The sequence below is a fragment of the Athene cunicularia genome, assembly GCF_003259725.1.
Source record: "Athene cunicularia isolate RWA chromosome 1 unlocalized genomic scaffold, athCun1 chr1_part2, whole genome shotgun sequence".
Classification (NCBI taxonomy): domain Eukaryota; kingdom Metazoa; phylum Chordata; class Aves; order Strigiformes; family Strigidae; genus Athene; species Athene cunicularia.
In genome coordinates this window covers 21,625,803-21,648,767 of record NW_020799092.1, presented here as the reverse complement: position 1 = coordinate 21,648,767, position 22,965 = coordinate 21,625,803, and the positions used below count along the sequence as shown (strand labels likewise).

The following is a 22,965-nucleotide window of genomic DNA, read 5'->3' as shown; positions in this document are numbered from 1 at the left end:
CCCCCCCCCCCCCTCGCCCCAGAGTGATGTCATCGCAGTTTCTGCCAGCCGATGGGCTGCCTGCCAGCCCGCCATCTGCCCCCCCCAGCCGCTGCCCGTCCCCGCGGTGCGGCCGGAGGGGCATCACTTGCCGGAGCGTGGCAGCCCCGGGGAGGGCACCGGGGAGGGGAGCCCCTCCCAGCACTGTGGCAAAAGCTGAACACGTCGTTTAGGCCAAAAACAGGGGTACGGGGGCCCTGCGGTGTCCGTGTGCGAGACAGGGAAACAGTAAAGAAAGATGAGCAAGAGACTGGGTGTGGGGCGGGGGGGAAGAGGCAGCAGCTGGGTGGAGAAACGCGGCAAGATGTAGCGGCCTGGGGAGGAGAGGGACTGCCTGAACGAAAGGATGTGTAATGGAGACGGCAAAAATCCGTCCCTGGTGCTGGGCCGTCCCTGGTGCTGGGCCGTCCTGAGGGAATGGGAGGAGCGGGCTCCCTTCGGAGGATAATAAACTCTGGAATGAGGGTGTGGGCTCCTTGAGCCTCTCTCCCCCCCTCATTCCAGATGCATGATGACACCACGTCCTGCCATCTCGCTGGCTTCTCCCTTTTTTCCTTTCTTTCTTTTTTTTTTTTTTTTTTTTTTTTTTTTCTTTTTTTTTTTTTTTTTTTTTTTTTTCCCAAAAAATCGTATTTTGAAGACAACCAAAAGTAGAACGTGTTCTGGGTGTGGCTGCATGTAATTTACCCAATAGCCAAAGTGGGGGGGACCGCTGAAGGGGAAAGACAGAGCGTCTGCTGCTGAAGGGAGTGGAGACCGTGGGCTGCAGTAAGTGATGGGGACCCTATCTATTCTCTCAGTGCTCCTCAAGACAATTTAAAAGTAGAAGAGAGTGGAGGGAGATAACAAGGAGAAACTTTTCTTTGCATGCTGGGGGTGTGTGTGTAGGAGTGCTTGGCCACCTGGATGAGAAAAGAGATGGAGACTGGAGAAAGAGAAAGAAAGCAGATGGAGTTATATGTTCAGTCCAAAATGTTTCGGAAACACCTGGAAAACTGGCCAGATTAGGAGACAGGTGGGAGGGAGACTAGGAAGACCAAATGGTCTTGAGAGGGAAACAGGCAGCAAGTGAAGATTTTTTGTGCTGTAGGGGAGAGTATCCCTGTTCCTGCCATGGCTTTCTTATGACTCCTCTCTCCTCCACTCCACAGGGATGAAGACCTCTGGAGCCTGTATACTGTTGTGTTTCATAGCCCTCTCCTTGTCCCCAGCTGGTGAGTGCTTATGCCAGGGGGAGGATTTCTTCTCCACCCTGGCCCCGTGGAGTTTCCTGCCCAGGCTAGAGTGCCATGACTTACGGAGAAAGACAGAGCAGTGAAGAGGGAAGGACCGAACAGGAAAGGCAAGGTGGATGTGGGGTTGTAAGGAAGGATTTAGGAACTGGGGACTGTAAGTCACAAAAGACAAAGGTCCACAGTCTCCACTGGAGGGATGTGTGGATAAGGAAAACAGCCAGGTTGCGTTGAGAAGGAGGGTTAGCAGTGCTTTGTGCTTGCTATAGACTGCTGTACCACCTGTGTTTGCATGATCTGCAGAGCATTTCCCAGTGCTCCACAAAACTTGTCTGTTATAGTTGTGAAACATTTGCTGTCACTAGCAGTTCCTGCTGGAATGGCCCCATTCCAGGCCACTCAGCTGCTGGGAGGTTTTCTAGTTTTTTGTATAGCTCTTTTGAGAAACCTAACCTCCATAGTTGAAACCACTGTCTGCTTTTGTTACTGTTGTTCTGTTTTGTGGCATCACGTCTTTGTTTGCTTGGAGTTACTTTGGCAAAAATTCAGGTGGGATGAAATTTGTTAAAAAAAAACCACAAAAAGCCCAAAACAAGGGCGGCATCAGACATTATAGTCAGAAGACTCAGGACGGACAGCAAAAGAAGATTAATTCCAGTGAATGGAAAAAGCTTCACCCAGGAAAGACTGTATGTAGTAGACAAACGATTGCACCTATCACATTCAAGTCAGGTTATTCCAGTCTACTCTCCTCGGTCCTCCCCTCATGCTGAAACCTGATTCTGCTCCCAATAGCACTTTTTCCTGTAAAGGTGCACAGTAGTGGTTGTCATGTATGTGACTGTAAAGCAGGAAGGTGAGGCAGCCAAGAGATGAGCTTGTAGGTGGCCTATAAAGTTAGAGGAGGAAAAAAAAAGGCAGTAGTTTTTATCATGCTTGGAAGAGGCCTGAAAAGACGATTTCTTATTTTTGAGTATTTTGTTTTAGCATTTCTGATTTATTTTGTTGTTTTAACATGGAAAACAACAGCAATTGCTAGCTGGTCTCTCATTGTCTCTTCTGGTTTGGGGTGAGCTACAGATTCGGTGAATTAGGGTTGCAGTTTTCTCAGACCTCAAGGATGATTTTATTGTGACTTGGACAATAAAGTCTATTGATAAAGCATATGAATTGGGTACCATAGCAAATATAAATTTAAGTGATTGAAATTCTGATAAGAAAGTCACCTCTTTTGTCTCCTCATTGACAGAGGTTTCACTTCACTTGTGTTCTGTTGCTTTAGAATTGGACCAGTTTTCTAGTTATCTCCTAGGGAGAGGGAAAAACAAAAGCTACTAAGAGCTGATTTTTCAATGTTAGAAGAAAGGAGGGGAGCCTCCCTCCTTTTTCCATATGACTCTTGTTTCAAATCTGGCACTGCTGGCCCCTGCAATGGTTTCAAGAATTTGTGTCCTTCCTTTTGTATCAGAAACAAATGACAAAGAGTTTGATATCATTTACAAAGTGTTTGATTTTTTTTTTCTCCTCTGCTTGTTACTTTTAAGAGATTAGCCAGAACAGGGGAAGTTTTGCTCTGCACTACGTTGTGCACTTAAGTTATATATGTCTGGCTCTCCCTGGGTCAGGCACCAGTCGCTGAGCTCTTGCTGGCAGCTGGGTGGGGAAGGGAATAGCAGGGTCCAGTGCCTGCTGTAATGCTGTGGAGCAGGGTTATATAGGCATCCCAAGAGTCTCTATGCTGCCTGCAAGCAACTGCTCTTGGAATGAGGAAGAACTAAGAAGATCCAGACCTGGTAGTTTTTACCCGTGAAGTGCTCTCATTAACAGAAAGCTAAAAGCTGAGTTCATGAGATGTAGCAGGGTGTACTGGTTTTTGGGCTGGTCTTACACACATCCCCGCAGTGCCCCAGATCACTGTGTTTTTCCTGCCAACTTCTTCCTTCATCCCACCCCAGTTATGCAGACATTTCCCTCCTCTGTGGCTAGCAGGAAATATTTTCATATTCCTGGCTGCTGTAGGAAGCAGCTCTCTCACTCTTTATATTTGGACAAGTGAACAGTCTAGCTCAGTTTCAATTTCTCCTCTTCCACACAGCAGGTACAGGCAAGCCTTCATCGTTCTCCCCCTCCAGTGCAGAACGATCTGCTGTGTGCTCCAGACCTGGGCAGGATAATGGACCAGATAATTATTTGCCTAAGGAGCTACAAGACCTACAGTCTGTTTCCTACTGTGCCAATTACTTGATCTGTGACCCCAAGCAAATAATTTCCATGACTCAGTTTCCTCTTTTATAAAATGGACATAGGGGTTTTGACCAGCCTCCAGAGCAGGGAGGCAACGTGCAGTTTGTTTTCGAAATGTGTCAAATGGGATTTAAGAAATGCAAAGTCCAGTAGTGAACCTGGAGGTACTGTCTTGTCGCTGTGCCTAGCCTTTGAACCTGGTGGAAGCAGCAAGGATAGGATCAGGACCCTCTGTATGAACAAGTCTTTAAAGAGCAAGCCCAGCCAGCGGTGGAGGCTGAGGCAGAGCGGAGAGCATTTCTTCTTTCAGCAGGGGGCAGTGGTGTCTCCTGGACAGATATGCATCTCATAAACATTTCACAAAGCCTAGAGACCATAGAAATCCCTCTCTCTGTCCTTTCTTCACTCCCCTCTCTTCCTTCTCTTGCAGACTGGTTTCCATGGGTGGTCAATGGACAAGAAGTGGAAAGTGCAACTGGTAAGTATTACAGACATGTTACTGCCAAAGACTGATCATATGACCCAGTTGTCCTGTGTAGTTACAGCCTGCTTAACTGCAAATGCTGTTCTTTATTTCCTTACCTTTCAGTGAAGATTAAACAAGCCCTCCAAGATAACCTGCCAATTGTTGTGTGTTCTTTACAAATAATTCACTAGTATTGGGGTCCTGAACGCTTAGCTGAAGGCCTGAAGTTACGTTCACAGTCAAAGGAGTGGGAGATCCCTGAGAGGAACTCTACTGCTGCTCAGGAAAATCCCAAGAAAAAGGGTGCACAAATGGCATGGTGCTTTAGCATTGAGGCCACTGAGAAAGGATATTGTTTTATCTTTCTGGGCCTTTTTCCATTTCTGTGACATGATAAGATGAAATGAATGTATTTTTGCATCATGCTTCAGCACCCAGAAGAACCATAAGGGCCTGCCCCTGCCTGTTCTTCAAACTGAAGCCCCTGGCTAAGCCATCAGGCATCTCCCAGCTATGATCCTGTCATGTGCGATACCTGGGGCTTCCCAGAGTACTCTTTAGAAACCAGTCCAAAATTTGTCCACCCAGCTTCCCTTTTCTTCACACTTTAACCCTCCATCACACCTACTCCAGTTTTGCCATCAGCTGCCTTTCAAAGAAATTAATCTGCTGATGAATTTCTGCAGTCAAGGCTCAGTTCTGGAACTGCCTCCCTCCTCTGCAGTGGGTGCCTCAGCTGTCTGTCTTACGGCTGTGGGAGCCATCAATGCCTTCATTTCAGGTGTCTGTCTTTCCCATCGAGATGCCCACAGTGACCATATCTGAGAAGTCGGAGTATGAATCCAGAGTTCAGTAAGGGTTGATGCAACACATGCACTAAGAACTGAAAAGGGGGATGGGGATGGATGGGATGGGGGAACTGTGTTTATTCATGTATTTACTGGATTGGATCCTACTGTGTCATGAGCTTACCATGGCAGCCAAGGTAATTCCAGCTAGCTCTGGCTAGCTATGTAACGGACCACACAGTAAAGACAAGCTCTCTCAAGGACATTCTCTCTTTTCCAGGTGAACTTAGCACCGACTCTCTTATCAGCACCTCTGGTAAGCTCCTATCTCTTGGCAACTTCAGGCTTCTTTTCCCCTTTTCACCTTTACCCTTGCCTACATAGCCCCAGAAATTACCCACTGTGCTCAGAAACTCCTCTTCCTCGCTGTTAACATACAGCAGTGCTCTTCCAGTGTTCATGGCTGTCTAAGGAGTTGTCTGGGAGATGAATTTGGGGTGGCTTAATGGCCTGTTGTGCAAGGAATTGCCAATCTCACCGAGTGTACCAGGGCTCTCTGAAGCTGTTTGCCCTGCATGAAGCCATGAAATCAAAGCTCACGCAGCCTGGGCTTGCAGAGGAGGTTGTGGGAAGGAAGAGACTAAATGACAAGGGAGAGAAATTGGTCAGACTCACCAGTTAGCTGGGGAGCACTGGGATATAGGTCGTGTCCATGTCTGCTGTCAGCTAGCAGCCATGCTTGAGTGCTCAGGAGACAGAGGTGGCAAAAAACCTGAAAGATGGTAGTAAAGCAAACTCTGAGCGGTGGTGGGATGGGGAGGTGGAAATATTGTTGCTTTAGTTCTGTTTTCCGTGCCGTGCTTGCAGCTATGTCACTGGGGGGCAGCAAAATGTATGTGAAAAATAGGGTAGGTGGAGGACACTTGGAGATGTATCATGCAGTGTTCCTCCTTAGAGAGCCAAGCCTTGCTATGGTGATAGCCCCAGGCGGGGGACACAGAGCTGAAGGGAGTGTAGGCATTTACAAGACAGATAAATCCTGCCGGACTCATAATGGGGAATGGAGGAGAGGGACAGAGGCTCAAGAAGGAGCCTCCCCACTTTTTCCATGAGAATCCTGTTTTGAATCCAGCACCACTGGCCTTGGTGATGGTTTCTCTCTCTGCTGGGGGGCAGTGTCTCAAACACATCCCTCTGAGGTAGGGGGACCAGGCAGGACAGGGAGAGGGAGAAAACATCTGGTCAATGATATGGTTCAAAAGCCAAAGGAGTGGCAGCATCACTTGGCTGTTGCTGTGAATTGTGCTCTGTGTGTAGGAGAGCTCATCTGAGGGTGGTGTCCTGTTCTCCAGGGCAGCAGTTCCGTGGTCTCTCCTCTGCCCTGTGACTAACAGCTGGCTAGAGTATTGTGGTCAAGCTGACCAGCTGTCATGGGACAACACCGGAGGAGAAAAGTGGAAGCACAATATTGTATACACAAGGTGCATGATCTTCCTGATGGGGATGGGAGGTGAGAGCAACCTGTGTCAGACTCGTGTTCAGTGTGTGAGACCTGACAGTCGTCGGGAGGGTAGATAAGACTTGGTGCCCAGACCAAACTGGCGGTGGCTAACCTACATCTAAACCTGAAAAGACTTAATGTAAAGCTTTTGCATCAGACTTTGGCTTCAAAGTGCTTCTTGCTGAGGGATCAAGAAGAAACTCTTCACAAAGGACGTGCCATGGGACCCATCTCTGGTCTACAGCATCCCATCAGCTCTAGGACACCCAGCATATTTGCAGGGAAAGCTTGCAGTTACTCTGACAACATCATGATCAGCACTGTCTGTGAGCCAGATGCTGGATGGGTACGGGTCAGGTGCCCATGGTGAGCCATGGGCAGAACTGTGGGAGGGGGAGAGAGGCTGAAAGCTCAATTTAAGATTTTTCAGAACATCTTCTCTTTTTCCAGCTGCAGCTGTCACGCCACCTGTTCTTCTTAGTCCTGGTGAGTTTACTCTCAGTTCACAGGCAAATGTTATGGACCCCCCTTCTCTCTGCTTGCCCAGTCCTTTGCACACCCAGAATCCTGCCTTCCCTGACGGCCCCCCTGCAGCTCCGACACCCAGAAGACTCCTTCTGTCTATGGCACATGAATAGAAGTCCTCTATAACTGCTGATGAAAACTGTGCTTGGTAGTCAGTCCTCCAAGTTCCTTTCCAGTTTGTCACTGGGTAAATAATAAAATGTATTGGTTAACTGTGGTACAGATGGGTTGATTTATTAGACGGAACAACAAACCAACCTCCTTTTGACCCCTTGCCATGGACGTTAATGAATCGGCACTCTGGGGATGCTGTTTCTTGACGAAGTCACTGTTCCTTAGTAAAAGGCACTCACAGGCCTCTTTGCTTCTTGCCTAGATGGACAGCAATTACAGTGACTAAATAAATTTACCCAACCTTTTGAATTATAAATCAAGATGCCCTTATATTGTATTTTGGACAGTAGTGGTGACGCTTTATGGTAAAGCTCAGACAGATTTTTAGCATTTTTGGCTGGCTATCTGGCACTAGATTAATTTTGGATTTTTACTTTCTCTTATGGTATCATATCTGTAACAAAGAAATCTTTTTCCACATTAGAAGTTACAATGGTAGGCTCTCGAAAGACTTTCCAGTTATTTGGTTTGTGTAAGCTGATGTCTAGGAGGGAATCATGGTAAATCACACTAACTTTGCTACCCTCTGTCTTCCAGTTCAGTCTGACAGCGAAACTACAACGGCTTCATCAGGTATGTTTAAGTTTTCTGCCTTAACCCCCTCCCAGACCCACTTTCACCAGCCCTGTTACCTCTCCAGGCAGGTGCTGGCTGAGCACTGAACTTTGTCTACTGGAAAATTCCCTTCACCCTGTTCCTTGAGTTAGAAGTAATAGAGAATGATGGTAGTAGAAGTTGAAGTCTTCCCCTGGGTGGCATGCCTGGCAGGGGAGGAACTGGCAGATCACCAGACCAGATACACTGAGCCAATATTCTGTCATTGTTAGTGGCCAAGACCTAGCGTTGTGGAAGAAAATGCAAGAAAACCCATCATAGCTACAGCTTTGATTGTCCAGAAAAGAAAGGAACTAGATTTGTATTCCGAAGTGTGAGATTGCAGGTCTATTAGCAACATGTCTTAAACATGCAGCTATAATTTACATTTTGTTTATTTGTGTCTGTCCCCTCTACAGCATGTGCCTTCTGTATTGAGGATTCCCAGTGGGCTTGTTCTGCGTTTCGCTCAACTTTCCCTTACTTTTGTTTTATGAGGCAAGGGGGTCAGAAATGTCTGCCTTATTTTCCTCTTCTCTCCACCATCCCCATCTCTCACAAGAGAGTGGAAAGTAGAGGCTAGGGGCCTTCCCTAGAAGCCTGGAGGACAGTACCTAGTGATGATTAAATGTGTGCCAGAATGAGTGCACCTGCCGATGACGCTGGATTGCACCTATGTCTGTCTGTCTGTGTGTTCCCAGATTGTCGTGAAGAAAAGTTCCCTTGCACACGCCTGTACTCTGTTCACAAACCAGTAAAGCAGTGTATCAGCTACCTCTGTGTTACAAGGTAAGAAACCAGCAAGTCCCTTAAAAAAGCCCTAAAAACTCCACAGAAACAACATGTCCAGTTCAGCAGTTGTTTCCTTTGGAGACGAGAAGTTTCCTTGGAGAACCAGTTGGTGAGATGAGTCGTGTCCTTTTAGGGTGATTAATTAAAACAGCGCAATAACTATTATCTGTGCAGCACTAAGAAGCTGTAATGTGCTCTATATTGTAATCTTTATTAAAGGTACTTGGCCAGTTCATGAAGTCTTGTCAAAGATTACTTTCCTATTGATAGCAGCTTTATTCTACACTAACTAATCCTAAAAATTTAGGATTTGCCTCCTCATCAGTGAATATACACGTTTATTGCTTGTATCTCTTTTTTGTTTCTTTGGGTTCTTGTGCCTTTCACTGCTTGGCATGCTCCTGGTGATCCCTCAGTGTGCGTCGCATGTACATAATAAACAAAGAGGTGTGCTCTCGCATTGTCTGCAAGGAGAATGAGGTCATGCAAGGTGAGTGATAGCACAAGCTAGCCTAGAAGAATAGCTGTAGCCATCTGATAGTCTCCAAACTAACTATCCAATCCCCACCCATATGTAGTAGTTTCCCTGGACTTTGGGGAAGCTCTAATGCCCCCATACACATACTGTGAAAAGCACTGGGAAGTAGATGTCGTACTACCAAAAAGTATGAGAGCTCGGCCTTTCCCAGTCTTGATGATGTGCCACTAGCCCCAGACACGCCCTTACTCAAAGTTGCATTCCTTTGAGGTTAAAGAGTAACTCTCAATATTTCTATTCATGAATAGAAACAGGATCCAGTCTAGATTTTTTATGCAGCCTTTGTTGCAGCAAAATACAAGTGATTTTAATATATACTGTACATGAATAAAGCCAGAAGGAAATTAATGAAAGCCTAAGGACTTGTTCACTTTCCTCATGTATATGAGGATTCAGCAGTTCCAACAGTTTCTGTAGATGCAGTGAAGGGTGTACCTCTGGTGGCGAAGAATTTGAAGGAAACTTTGATTATCTGTCACCATGTGTGTGTCTGCTGTGTCTTCAGATGAGATCTGTCGCCAGCTGGCTGGCCTTCCTTCTCGACGTCTCCGCCGATCTGGGCAACCCCTGCATCTCCCTTGCAGACAACTCCTGGAGCAGCAGCGCAGGCCTGATGCCCTGTGAGCTACCAACAGTAGGAGAGAAAAAGGAAGGGAGAGAAGAGAAATCATCATCCACTACCTACAAGCCAAGACAAGTCCTCCTTGTTTGTAATTTCCCCATCATTTCATTGCTTCTCTGCCTTCCTCCACATCCTCTTCTTCAGGTGCTGCACTACACAGAGTCCTCTCTCTGCTAGTCTGTCATGGTGGCTCTTGTCATCTTCTGAATCTGTTGCTGAGGATGTGCGATGCTCCCCTCTTTTTTCTCAAACTCTGGCAGGCCATGAACTGCTCATTTCCCAGAGGTCCTTATAAATGTGCTGCATCTGCTCTTGCTTTGCCCCTGCAGAGGGACAGACATGGGGACAGGACGTAGTCCTCTCCAATGGTACAGGTGCCCTAAGCTGCATCACATGTGGAGGAGTGCAAACCTTTTTATGCCCTCGGACTCCTGGCGTAGTTTCTTGCATGGCATCACTTTGAGTTCAGATATGATTTGTCAGCCTGAGCCTCTCCAGTCCTCCTGAGCCACTGAGTTTGCTGTGTCGTAGCACAGCCTCCTCCTGTGTCTGCTGGCCTCAGAGAAGTGACAACTGAGAGACAAGCTGTCCTCAACCCTAAGCAAACCTCACTGTCCCTGTATGGCAGCAGATCATTTATAACTACCTCTGGGAAGTTCTTTGTCTCAAGCCCATTGCCTCCCTCGCACACAACTGCTACCGAAAGGAAGAATTCTGGATTTAGTATGGCATTATATTTTTCTCAATAAGATTATGTTGGAACAGAGTGCTGCCTTTTCCTCTCCCTCCTCTCCTCTCCCCCTTTCTGTCCCTCCCTTCCCATTGGAGAAATCTCTTGATGCCCATTCCAGGCAAGTTCCAGGGAGCAGTAAGTATGGCTGCCCCCACTCCTAAGCCTAAGAGAGCCTGCAAAAAACCTGCATGTCCTCACAGTACTGGGAACTTGCAATGAATTAGCTTGTCCCGGTGACTAGTCTTGGTCTGGCTACCTCCACACTCGCCAGTCGCTGAGCCTGCTTTCGATATCTCCACTTGAGTTCCTACTTCCTGACCTGGGAGATCCTCCACAAAGCAGAAGGGAGTCACAAATTGGAATGGAATGTGAGAGAAAAATCATTATCTGGGATCCCTGGGTTTTCCTGCAGGTTCTCTGGCTGTACTGACCTGCACAGAGCCAGATGCTGGTGGGGAGGTAAAGGTATCTGCAGGTGTAAGCACTTACATAGGCAGGCCAACCTGGGAAAAAGATCTCCGGTAGCACTGCATGTCTGTGGTCAGCTTGAGAACTTTGTTTTCCAGATGTATGGAGAACATTTCCAGGTATATGGGCAGTTTTCACTCTGAGACTGGGTAGGGTAAGTGGGGGAGAGCTGTCTGAAGTATATTAATTGCTCTGTGTGATTCTTAGTGGCATGATTCTGTGGGGCATCAGAGCTGTGCTGCTTGGCATATTGCAGCAGCAGATCAGCAAGACCCTGTCACTCGGATCCCTAAGTGTTGTTCCCAACTAACAGAAAGCCACATTGATAGAGCAGGCATTCACCCTGTCACATAATATACTCTGCGGCTGAACTGCGTGCCATTTGGCCTTGCAGGAGCACTGCTCTGCTGCACAGAGCCAGGCTCACACAATACAAAGAACAGTTTGCTGCACAGAGGCAGATAGCTCCGAAAAAAAAGAGCAAAAACAATTAAGGTAAGAGCCTCTCCCTGGGACTCAAATTTCTGCTGTATGCAGCAAAAAGCTGGTTACATCTTCTGTGTAGGGGAAGACACCCTGTGCACACACAGGTTTGTTCCATATAAGGTCAAAATTTGCCACATATGGGCTAAATCTCTCTATATTAATCCAGTATACAAGAGAAATAATTCCAAGTTATGCAGTGACTGGAATTTCATCCTGTACATAGGGGCACTGCCCCCCTACACAGAGATCCATGCTCTTCTTGGCTGCTCGAGGCTCGTTAGTCTAGGGCTGGAGGAGGAATTTCTCTGTACTGAGAGTGTGCACGTTTCTGTAGAGAGGAGGGCACTGAGAGCTTGATCTCAAAGACATTCAAGCCACTGGCAGCCACTGACTTCAATGCTGGAGTGCCTGTGGAATTTGCCTGTGTGGAGGAAGGTATGATGGAGATGAGAGGTGAGAGGGAGCTCTTGGAAATTGGACTAGGCCAAGTCTCCACTCTATATTTAGAGTTGAATGTAAGCTGATATAGATATAGATATATAACTGTATAACATAGCTACTGTACAGTATATAGAAATTTAACATTCATAGAGTTTGGGGAATGGTTAGAAGCCTTTCTGTTGCTTGCTTTCGGCAGGGACAGGAAGAGGTGCTCCTCCCCAGGAGAACACTGTTTTAATGCTAGAGTCCATATAATGCACACAAAAATATTAAAAGAAAATTTATTTCCTGTTATTGTTGCCAATTCTCCTGTGTTTGGGTTTATTTGTCTCTATCTGTATTTCCTGCAGATTTGTGGGCAGACTTGACTCCAGCCCAGATCTGTCATTTGGACCTCTTTACTCCCTGCTAACCCAGTCCTCTGCTACCACCCTTCCTTCACTCATACATCACAGGTCTTCCTGGGATGTCATTATTTTTTCTGGAGATACAGAAAATTATCTTCACCATTTTTTTTCCATGAATAGCTGTACTAGATTTTCCTGACTGTTGGTAGCTGCTGAGCACAGGGATAACTCCTCCTAGCCCATGAGATTTGTGCTGACAACACATCTTGTCACTGTGCATGTGCCATGACTTACTGGTGGAGAATTGCCATCTCCAAATAAAATGGTAAGATGGCTGAAATAAGAGAAGAGCTGTGATAAATCGTCTCATAAGCAAAGAAGAATTTGTTCACTAGAGCCATTTAACTCAGTAATGGGAATAACTGAAAGACTACATTAAAAATTACACATCTAGGTCAAAAGGATTAAGAAAATTCTCTTTTATTGCATTTCTGGCTTTTGCATAGATTCATTAGGTACTGACTACATGATATTTTGGTCAAAAAGATGGAGCACTCGGACCATGGGTGACTCTAGGCAGTGTCTTCATGTGCAAGCAGTCAAGTCTGCGTTTAGATGGTATTTCTAGAACAAAAGTGGCTGTGGCCCAAATTACCCATTAAACTGCCTCTGACAGTGTCCCATAGTTCTTCAGGACTAAACCACACAATGCAGGTTATTGCACAACACTATTCCCTAGAGTCAGTGCTCCTTCCTGGCTAATGCTGCGGTGTCCCTGTCTCAGACTGTTATAATGGAAACAGCTTCAGCCCGAGTGACTGTAGATGTTGCCCCCATCTCCACAGGCCTGATGCTGGTCTGACTCATGAGCTCTTGGCCTTTGCAGTTTCCCTCTATTGGCACGTTCCACGGCTGTGTGAGCAGAGCACAATATATGCCGTTGACTTTTTGTAATTCGGTTTATCCTTCCCTTTCCTTATGGTACTGGAGTCCTCAGAGAGGCTTCCCCATCTTCATTAGCCCTTCTCCCATACACAGATTTCTCTCCCCTGCCATTCCAGCCTGAATTGTCATGGTGCTGCAGTGCTGGTCTCTGGACGTCGCCTTCTCTTGTACGCTGGGGAAATGGTTTTCAATACAGCTCTAGCCAGGCCTGTTTCTCATGAAGTTGGACTAACCACAAAGAAAGCTGCCAGAGTCCCATTTTACATGCATGGTGTAGAGTTTGTGGCTGATTTTCATAAACTCTTCTGAACTGGAGTGGGGGTTAGATGGCCTGCAGTCACTTCCCACACAATGGTGGATCTTGCGCTGTCATGGCTCCTGAGTACTGATCGGTGATACCAGTTTGATGGCTGCTGTTTCAAGTCCCCAGTTTGAAGTGGTGCCTCACTTCGCTGGACATACGGAGATGGAGCTCCCTGCAAAGGAAGCTGGTGACACTGAGAGCTTTCTGCTGCACCTGGAAAGCAAGGGTTGTTCCACCTCCCCATCTCCTTCTCCTCTTTGTTTTCTGCCTCTGTTTTCCTCATCTCTTTCTTCTCTGTTCATATGTTTATCTCAGAGCAGGAAACCTGGTGAGGAGGACAGGGGCTGAAGGAAGGATGCTCGATGAGGTGACACACGGCATTGCCAAGTAGGGCTGGGGGCAGCGCTTGGCCCGTACCAACTCTCCTTTTCTCTTGCCCTCCAGTTCTCACGCGCTGTGGCTCCCTCAGCCACCAAGCTCGGGATTTTCTGAAGGGAAGGACATGCCAAGTCAGAGCAGGGAGGGGAGAATGGCACCTCAGGTCAACTTGTGCACTGTGGGAACAGCAACCGCATGTCTTGAGGTGGTGGCCTCTGGTTGCAGAAACAAGGCGAGGAGGAAGGGGAGTGCTGCAGGAAAGTACGCGGAGGCTGTTGGAAGCAGCTGCCATGTCACCTGGAAGTGCCATGTTGCCTGGATCTTGTCCATAAGAACCTGCAGCATGAACAAAATAGGTTGTCATCAGGCCTCTCAGCTTGGAGGGATCCCTCAAGAGCATACTGTTGGCTGGGGTGTGGTTTTGTCCTTCACAGAGGGGAGAGGTGCTTACAACCCATCCAAAAAGAGCACCTCTATTACATAAAGAATAGCTGGGTTGAAACCAAAAGGGATTTTAGTTTTTTGGTTTGGTTTTTTTTGTTTGTTTGTTTGTTTGTTTTTAATGTTATTTGGTTGTTTTTTTAAAAAAATATTTTAAAGGTGCATGATTCCATAACATTTACTCTTGACACCACATGGTCTGACATTGTCCAGTTGTGAACAGCGCCTTGACTGGGGCACAGGAAATCTGAATTCCATTTCTGGGTCTCCCTTTCACCTCCAGCTCTCTGATCTTCAGCATATGGCGCTGTTTCTCTCTGTTCCCTGCCATACTTAGCCCCTGTAATGTAGCAAGCTAGAATAAACTCCCACAACATAGACAAATGGATTTTAGTCCATTAAAAAAAAAAACAACACTATAAAAAAAGTTGTGTGAAACATCATGGATTAATTTGTCTACCTTTGCTATTAATGTAAATGATTTTTTCAAATAAAAATGTTTTCAATAATATAAATTATATCAATTGAAATGCAAGTTGCATGTACTTGTTGCTACTATGTTGAAGAATATAGAAAAACTGAATTGGTGAAAGTCATCAGCAGAGCAAAACTTCATTTAATGAATAAATTCTCTTTCAGAATGCTGTTTTGGGCATTTTACTAAGATTGCAATTTCCATACAAATACAGCTTGTCACAAAACAGACTAACAAAAGGATGTAATAAATAAACATATGTAATTCAATGTGTCTAAATGATAAGTAATGTGAGAACTCAGCTGCTTACATATAAGAGTAAATGTACCTGAAGCTGTGCATTTTTTAAAATAAATGTCCTTATTGAGATAGTAAACCTTTCAAGTTAAGTTCATAGATAAAATTATGTTGAAAGTTAGCAAGTAGATCTAATTTAAAAGCTAATCAGATTGCTTAGAGCCTTGTCCAGCTGTATTTTGAAAAAGTCAACAAGGATGGAGAATCCACAACGTGTTCCAGTGCTGCACCACACTTAAGATGGAGAATGTACCTCTATGCAACTGCGTGTAGTGTGGGGAATAAACAAGAGGGGCTAGAGATGCATGCGTGCCTGCAGGGCTACAATCTTTTTGTTGTCACGGAGACATGGTGGGATGGTTCCTATGACTGGACTGTTGGAATGGAAGGGTACAGGCTCTTTAGGAAGGACAGGCAGGGGACACAAGGAGGGGTGGTTCAACAACCAGCTGGAGTCCATGGAGCTCCACCTGGGGGTGGGTGAGGAACTGACCTTATGGGTCAGGATTAAAGGGAGGGCAGGGACAGGAGACATTATAGTGGGGATCTGCTACAGGCCACCCAACCCGGCAGACCAAGCAGATGAGGCCCTCTATAGACTTACAGGAGCATCCTCACATTCACAAGCCCTGCTCCTCACGGGGGGCTTCAACCACCCTGGTATCTGTCAGAGGGACAACACAGCAGGGCATAAGCAATCCAGGAGGTTCCTGGAATCACTTGTCCAAGTGATAGAGGAGCCAGCGAGGAGAGGTGCTGTGCTGGACCTTGTTCTCACCAACCAGGAGGGGCTGGTGGGGAGTGTGAACGTCAAGGACAGCCTTGGCTGCCATGACCATGAAATGGGGGAGTTCATGATCCTTAAGGCGGCAAGGGGGCACACAGCAAGCTCACTACCCTGAACTTCAGGAGAACAGACTCGACCTCCTCAGGGATCTGCTTGGAGGAGTAACATGGGATAAGGCCCTGGAGGGAAGAGGGGCCCAAGACAGCTCTTGGTCAAGGATCTCCTCCTCCAAGATCAGAAGTGATGCACCTCAACAAAGAAGAAGTCAGGTAATGCCATCAGGAAGCTGCATGAATGAACAAGGAGCTCCTGGACAAGCTCAAACATAAAATGGAAGCCTACAGAGGGTGGAAGCAAGGACTGGTAGCCTGGGAGGAATACAGAGAAACTGTCCAGGTAGCCAGGGATCAGGTTAGGAAGGCCAAAGCCCTGATAGAATTAAATCTAGCCAGTGATGTGAAGGGCAACAAAAAAAGCTTCTACAGGTACACCAGTGATAAAAGGAAGACTAGGGAAAATGTGGACCCTCTCTGGAAGGAAAGGGGAGACTTGGTCACCTGTGATATGAAGAAGGCTGAGGTATTCCATGACTTTTTTGCCTCAGTCTTCACTGGCAAGGGCTCCAGCCACACTGCCCAAGATGCAGAAGGTAAAGGTGGGGACTGGGAGAAGGAAGAACTGCCCACTGTAGAAGATCGGGTTGGAGACCATGTAAGGAACCCGAAGGTGCACAAGTCCATGGGACCTGATGAGATGCGTCTGCAGGTCCTGAGGGAACTGGCAGATGAAGTGACTAAGCCACTATCCATCATATTTGAGAAGTCATGGCAGTCCAGTGAAGTTGCTGCTGACTGGAAAAGGGGAAATATAACCCTCATTTTTAAAAATGGAAATAAAGAGGATGCAGATAACTACAGAACAGCAAGTCTCACCTCTGTGCCCAGCAAGATCAGGGAGTGGATCTTTCTGGAAAATATGCTAGCACTCATAGAAAATAAGTTGGTGATTGGCAACAGCCGACATGGCTCCTCTAAGGGCAAATTGTGCTTGACAAATTTTGTGGCCTTCTATGACGGGGTTACAGCATGGGTGGATAAGGGAAGACCAACTGATGTCATCTACCTGGATTATGCAAAGCATCTGACACTGTCCCACACCACATCCTTGTCTCTAAATTGGAGACACATGGATTTGATGGATGGAACTCTCGGTGGGTAAGGAATTGGCTGGATGGTCACACTCAGAGAGTTGTGATCAACGGCTCCATGTCCAAGTAGAGACCAGGAACAAGTGACGTTCCTCAGGGGCCAGGGTTGGGACCGGCGCTGTTTAACATCTTTGTTGGTGACATGGACAGTGGGATCGAGGCACCCTCTGCAAGTTCACCGATGACACCAAGCTGTGTGGTGCAGTGACACACTGGAGGGAAGGGATGTGCCATCCAGAGGGACCTGGACAGGCTGGAGAGGTGGGACCGTGCAAACCTCATGGAGTTCAACAAGGCCAAGTTCAAGGTCCTGCCCATGGGTCTGGGCAATCCCAAGCACAAATACAGGCTGGGCGAGGAGTGGATTGAGAGCAGCCCTGCAGAGAAGGACTTGGAGGTATCAGTGGATGGAAAACTGACTGTGACCCAGCAGTGTGCACTCGCAGCCCAGAAAGCCAACTGTGTCCCGGGCTGCATCGAGAGAAATGTAGCCAGCAGGGCAAGGGAGGGGATTCTCTACTCCACTCTCATGACACCCCACCTACACTACCATGTTCAGGTCCGGGGCCCCAACATAAGAAGGACATGGACCTGCTCGAGCGGGTCCAGAGGAGGCAACAAAGATGATCAGGGGCTGGAGAACATCCCCGGTGAGGACAATCTGAGAGAGTTGGGAAGAGAAGAGAAGGCTCAGGGGAGACCTTATAGCGGCCTTCCAGTACTTAAAGGGGGCTACAGGAAAAGCTGGGGAGGGACTCTGTTAGGGAGTGTAGGGATAGGATGAGGGGTAATGATTTGAAACTGAAAGAAGGTAGTTTTAGATTAGATATAGGGAAGAAATTCTTTACTGAGGGTGGTGAGGTGCTGGCACAGGTTGCCCAGAGCAGCTGTGGCTGCCCCCTCCCTGGAAGGGTTCAAGGCCAGGTTGGATGGGGCTTTGGGCAACCTGGGCTAGTGGAAGGTGTCCCTGCCCATGGCAGGGGGGGTGGCACTGGATGGGCTTTAAGGTCCCTCCCAACCCAAACCATCCTGTCATTCTACAATTCTATGGATGTTTTCTTGAGGTCAGATCAGCTGCTTTGGTGCAGCTTTTCTCTGTTGCCTCTATTCTGTTTGCTGTGCACCTCTGAGCAGACTCTGTCTTCATCTCCCCTACAATACTACTGCAGAGAATTGAAGAAAATAGCAAGAAGAAACATTTAATTCATAGAAAGCCTGAGTTTTATTACAAAACAAGGAATTTTAATTATTACAATTAATTATCTTCCTTTGGGAGAACTCTGTTAAAAAATGCAAAACGTGATGAAAATCAATGGTTCAGTTAAAAGAGTTGCACTCTGTGTTCCTGAAGCAGGACACTGTCTGTGCTCATACAGCATACACCCCTTGTGCACTACCTTCTCAGCATGAGGCCACTTACAGGTTCTCTGCCTTGGGTTTGGTAGATGTGGGTTTCACTGTTTTGCCCTTAGCTGGATCTTTGCTTTTTTGGTCTGTCAGCTTTCATATTCTCTAAGCTCTTGATTGCTTTCTTGGCCATGGTGGCTACCAGTTTCTCGGATTTCCTTGGGATTTCCTTCACAGGCACAGCTAATCTGGGCTTCTTGGCCATGCCAGTCAAAGGTCAAGTGGGGTTTTTTTTGCTGCCTTCTTGGCACCTTCCCCTTGGCTTGTTGTTGAATTTAAAGGAGCTAGAAGTACCAAGTCCTCTTGTGCTGCTCATGTCCAGGCTCCTGAGCCCCAGCCTGGTGCAAATATTGTCCTCCTGTACTGTGTAGACTTCAGTTCCTTTTCTGAGTGGTGAGAGAAAGTTCTTCTGTGCTTCTTGAAGACAGTTATCACTCTCATAATCAGTCCCCCTGGAAAGCAGATGCTTGCAGGATTGAATCCTCATGCCACCTTCTCTGGCTTCTTAGCCCATGCCTTAGAGGCTGGAACCACAGTGGCACACAAGCGGCAAGAGTTCCTTCAAACATGATAGCCAGCACAGCCTACCGACATGACATCTTGACCAAGGTTTTGGTTTCACACTGATGCACATGCCAGCATGCCACCACTTGCATTGAGTGCCTTCTACCTACAAAGCCTTTCCACGCTGAAGGCATTCCTGTGGGGCTTACTGCTCTGTTCCCTTGTAGCACTGAAGTCAGATGGTATTAGAACACACCCACTAGAAAATGCTTACACCTTTCTATGTCTCTTGTCTGGTACCCAAACAGCATGGACCAGCTGCAGCAAGCTGCATTGGCCATCATTATGGATTAACAAATAAAAACTGTTTTCTTCCACAGCCTAGACTTAGCCCCCAGCTTGGTCCTTGCTGTGGAGGAAGGGTTCAAAAGAGCTTATTTTCTGCCTGGTGCAATGTGAATATAGTTGTTCCTGAGACTCTCCACGTCGTGGTCACAATTAATTTTCTCATCAGCTCTGGTAGTTCTGTAGTTTCCCTTTGGTTTAGTCTAGGAAAGGCATCTGAACTCTTCATAGTTTATGCAAACCCCTTTGCCATTTCTGTTCCCTGAGAGTCCCCAGGGGCACTGCTTCAGGGTAGATTTTTGCCTCTCCAACCTGTGAGCATTTTTGGTCTTGTCCCCAGTTTTTCAAATCAGGATGGGAACAAGCCAGCCACCTTAAAGTAAATGTGCCTGTGCCCAACCCTACCTGTACCTGCACAGAAATTGTAGGAGAGATGAGCAGACATGGTGTCCCCGGGTTGGGTACAAACTGGGCAAAGGGAAATTAACTGGTTGTGTATGTGAACCCAAGAGCTGTATATTTTAGTGAGATATAGTTGTTTTGGGGCCACATCTGAGTGGGAGGCAAAAGCAATGCTACAAGCATTGTCTAAACCCAATGAGCACCAGTGAATTAAAATTTCTGATAATAACAGTCCATAATCAGTATTTTCCTAGGGCCTTTTCTTTCCCTTCAGATTCTTCTTCCTCCTTCTCTCATCTGCTTTCTAGGAGCTTCTACCAGCCTCTTCATCCAAGCAGAACCCATGCTTTTAGCTGGAAATGAAGGGGTATTTTTAAACTCTATGAAATTAGCTGGGAAGTTCTTAGACCATCCCCTGCCTGGACAACTAGCTCAAATGTGTCACAACTCTGACCTCACCACTTACAGCAGAAATTTGGGAGCCTCCCATGTGGTCATGGTTAAAGAAATGCCTGATGCTAACAGTCAGCACAGCCAGGCATGGCAGTGCACTAGCAAGGAAGCAAAACGGCAGAGATAACATGGCAAAGGAGGAGAGATCCTCATCATGCAATGAGAATCACTTTTCACCCCCTTCTACCTCTCTCCATTGGCCTCGGGATGGTCTCCCATTCCACCCCCATTGCCAAGAGCACTGAGCTGCCTAGAGGAGGATCAGGGTGTTGGGGACAAACCCTAATTCTACTGTCTGACACTTTGGCATTAGGGAGTAGAAGTTAGTGGTGGCATCCCACAAACCTTCTGTATACGGCCAGTGATGAGAGCATAGCAGAAGCTCTGAACTCTGGGGGGAGGAAGACAAGAAGTAGCAAGGCTATCTTGAATCTTCTGAAAATGCTTGCTTTATTGATAATAAAACTTTGTAAGGTGCAAGAACACTGCTCATGAAGACCTCCAGCCAAAGAAAGATTATACAACTGCAGAAAACTCAACACAAGAGCACAAGCCGAGGAACATGCAACATGCTGCTCTTTAATGAGCTCCCAAGCGCTTCTGTCCCAGCACCTCCAGCAAAGGACTTCTCCAAAGATAACAGGGAAGTTAAGATCAGGATTTACCACCCAGGCCCCAGGTGCAAGCTCTTTTTGCACTGAGTAGCATGAGCTGCAGCAACTGCACAAACAGGAGGTAGTAACAGGCAACTTGGTCTGTGAAACCATAACCACAGCTAGAAGGTGAGTCTCATTGTGAAAAACTGTGGTGCAAAACTGAGTTTCTCCCCGTGACAAGCAGATGATTGCAGAGATACGGAGCCAGTGACTTCCATTAAGGAGGGGGAAGATGTGATTTGGAGCAGGGTCCGGGGTGCTCGGACCAGGCGACTGAGCTGTAGGAGAACAACACTGGAACGCAGCCTGCAGCAACCTGTGCAAAAAGTGTGTTCTCCAGGTCTGCACAGCACAAGAGTCAGAAGCCAAGGCAGAAGGGCAGGCCATGCTGGAGGCTGGAGCTGCATGCACAGCTATGGGGAGCAGCAAGGTGCAAGCAGCTCTGGTGGGTACTTCCCCACCCCCCAACTCTCAGCATGGGGAAGGCGTGTTCTGCTCTGATCAAAGACTGTTTTTCTTGGTGTAAGTGAGATAAACTGCCTACCATGTCATGGCCTCAAGCTAGAGAAGATACTTGAGGACATTTAGAGCAAGTATCATAGAATCATTCAGGTTGAAAAGACCCTTGGGACTGAGCCATCAGCCCAACTCTACAAAGCTCTCCCCTACACCACATCCCCCAACATCTCATCTAAACGACCCTTAAACACACCCAGGGATGGGGACTCCACACCCTCCCTGGGCAGCCTATTCCACTCTCTGACCACGCTTTTTGAGAAAATTTTTCCCTAATGTCCAGTCTGACCCTTCCCTGTTGCAGTTTAAAGCCATTCCCTCTTGTTCTGTCACTAATCCCCTGGAAGAAGAGACCGGCACCAGCCTCTCTGCAATGTCCTTTCAGGGAGCTGCAGAGAGTGATGAGGTCTCCCCTCAGCCTTCTCTTCCTCAAACTAAACAGTCCCAGCTCCTTCAATCACTCCTCACAGGATTTATTCTCCAGGTCCTTCACCAGCTTTGTTGCCCTCCTCTGCACTCACTCCAGCATCTCAATATCTCTCTCATACTGAGGTGCCCAAAACTGGACTTTGGTCACATTTCTTAACTGCACTCATGATGGAGAAGCCATTCGCTAGGTCTCAATCTCTTCAACCCACCCCAGCCCCTTTCCTCCCTTCATGCTGGTGATTCCAGCAGGTGTCAGTCACTGGTAGCAAGGGATGGAAATGCTGCTGCCTGGAGTCAATGTGGGGGGAATTAATACAGGCAGAGAGAGAAAAAATTGTGGGGTCCAAGGATCAGGATTAAGGGTCATTAGTTCCTATAAGGAGGCCCAGTCTGTGCGAGCAGAGAGCTGCAGGGAAGGAATGAGATGCACTCACAGAACTGTGGTTGAAAATGTGTACTCAATTCAATAGTTTCACCCTAATTTGCCTCATTCTCCAACACCAAAACAAGCTCAACAGTGGAACAAAAATAAACCATGATTCAAGTCTTCAGGTAAAGGCTTTGCAGTGCAAGCCTGGAAAGCCAGATTACTAGTAAAACACATAATAATGTATAATGTTAGTGCATATCCAGCAACCAGATGCCCTCAATTCTGCATCAGTGGCATCATCGACAATCCTGCAGCATGCAGCAGTGAGCAGCGCAGGGGTCCAGTTTTCATAAACCCACCCTCCCAGTGGCACTCCCACACATCCTGAACTCCTGCCTTCTTTCCTTTCTACTTCCCTCTTCATGACCTTGGATCCCTGCTCTCATCTAACCTAGATGCAGCCTCAGCGACACTCACCCCTCAGTGCTTTAGATTTGTGTTTGCAAACCCCCTCCACCACCTCACACACTGCCCTCCCGGTGATGTCCACCTCAGGGACACCTCATACATGTCCTCACAGCTTTCATGTATCTCTGTGGTGCTTCAAATTCCACACCACGGAAGTCAGTGCTTTGTCATACAACTGCTGAAACCTCCCCAGGCATGGCATCCACAGCTGTGTCACAAGATGAGTTGGCAGCTCCAGGGACAAGGTCCTTTGCCCCATGTCCTAGACAGCAGCTGCCTCTACCTCTAGTACAGATGTTTTTTTATAGCCAGGACTGGAATAATGGGATTGGTTTGCCTGGAAGAGGTGCCTGAGCAAGTGTGTTACCGATGTGTTGGGTCTGTTGTCCAAAGTAGAGTGGTGAATCTTTGTGAAATGAACACAGAATATAATGTAATGTGCGTATAATAAACAGGCACCTCAATATATGCTTATATTAAATAAACATATACATTATATGTGCTCATAATAAACAAGAACATCAGCTTTTTTATTTGCTTGTGTCTAACTGCAAAGAACTCCACCGTCCCCTGTCTCGAGGTCCCTGTGCA

At 47.1% G+C, this 22,965-nt stretch overlaps 1 protein-coding gene across 4 annotated transcripts; it reads left to right on the top strand.

The window, feature by feature from the left end:
- Positions 1 to 637: 637 nt before the first annotated feature.
- On the top strand, positions 638 to 14,199 carry MFAP5 (microfibril associated protein 5). Of its 4 annotated transcripts, XR_003400430.1 has the most exons (10): positions 638 to 807; positions 1,191 to 1,253; positions 3,946 to 3,993; positions 5,050 to 5,085; positions 6,721 to 6,756; positions 7,507 to 7,542; positions 8,265 to 8,352; positions 8,772 to 8,845; positions 9,399 to 9,659; positions 13,684 to 14,199. XR_003400430.1 is itself a non-coding variant. In XM_026868535.1 (9 exons), the coding sequence occupies exons 2-9, from the start codon at positions 1,193 to 1,195 to the stop codon at positions 9,515 to 9,517; spliced, it is 492 nt and encodes a 163-aa protein (XP_026724336.1). In that variant the 5' UTR covers positions 638 to 807; positions 1,191 to 1,192; the 3' UTR covers positions 9,518 to 14,199. The 4 variants fall into 4 exon arrangements, 3 of the variants coding, with proteins under 3 accessions (XP_026724336.1, XP_026724335.1, XP_026724338.1); XM_026868535.1 differs by having other exon boundaries at positions 6,727 to 6,756; positions 9,399 to 14,199; XM_026868534.1 differs by having other exon boundaries at positions 9,399 to 14,199.
- Positions 14,200 to 22,965: the final 8,766 nt, after the last annotated feature.

Coding starts and splice junctions, on each gene's coding strand:
- MFAP5 (XM_026868534.1), top strand. CDS start 1,193: ATGAAGACCTCTGGAGCCTGTATACTGTTGTGTTTCATAGCCCTCTCC. Junction 3,994..5,049: donor AGAAGTGGAAAGTGCAACTG/GTAAGTATTACA, acceptor TCTCTTTTCCAG/GTGAACTTAGCACCGACTCT. Junction 8,846..9,398: donor GGAGAATGAGGTCATGCAAG/GTGAGTGATAGC, acceptor CTGTGTCTTCAG/ATGAGATCTGTCGCCAGCTG.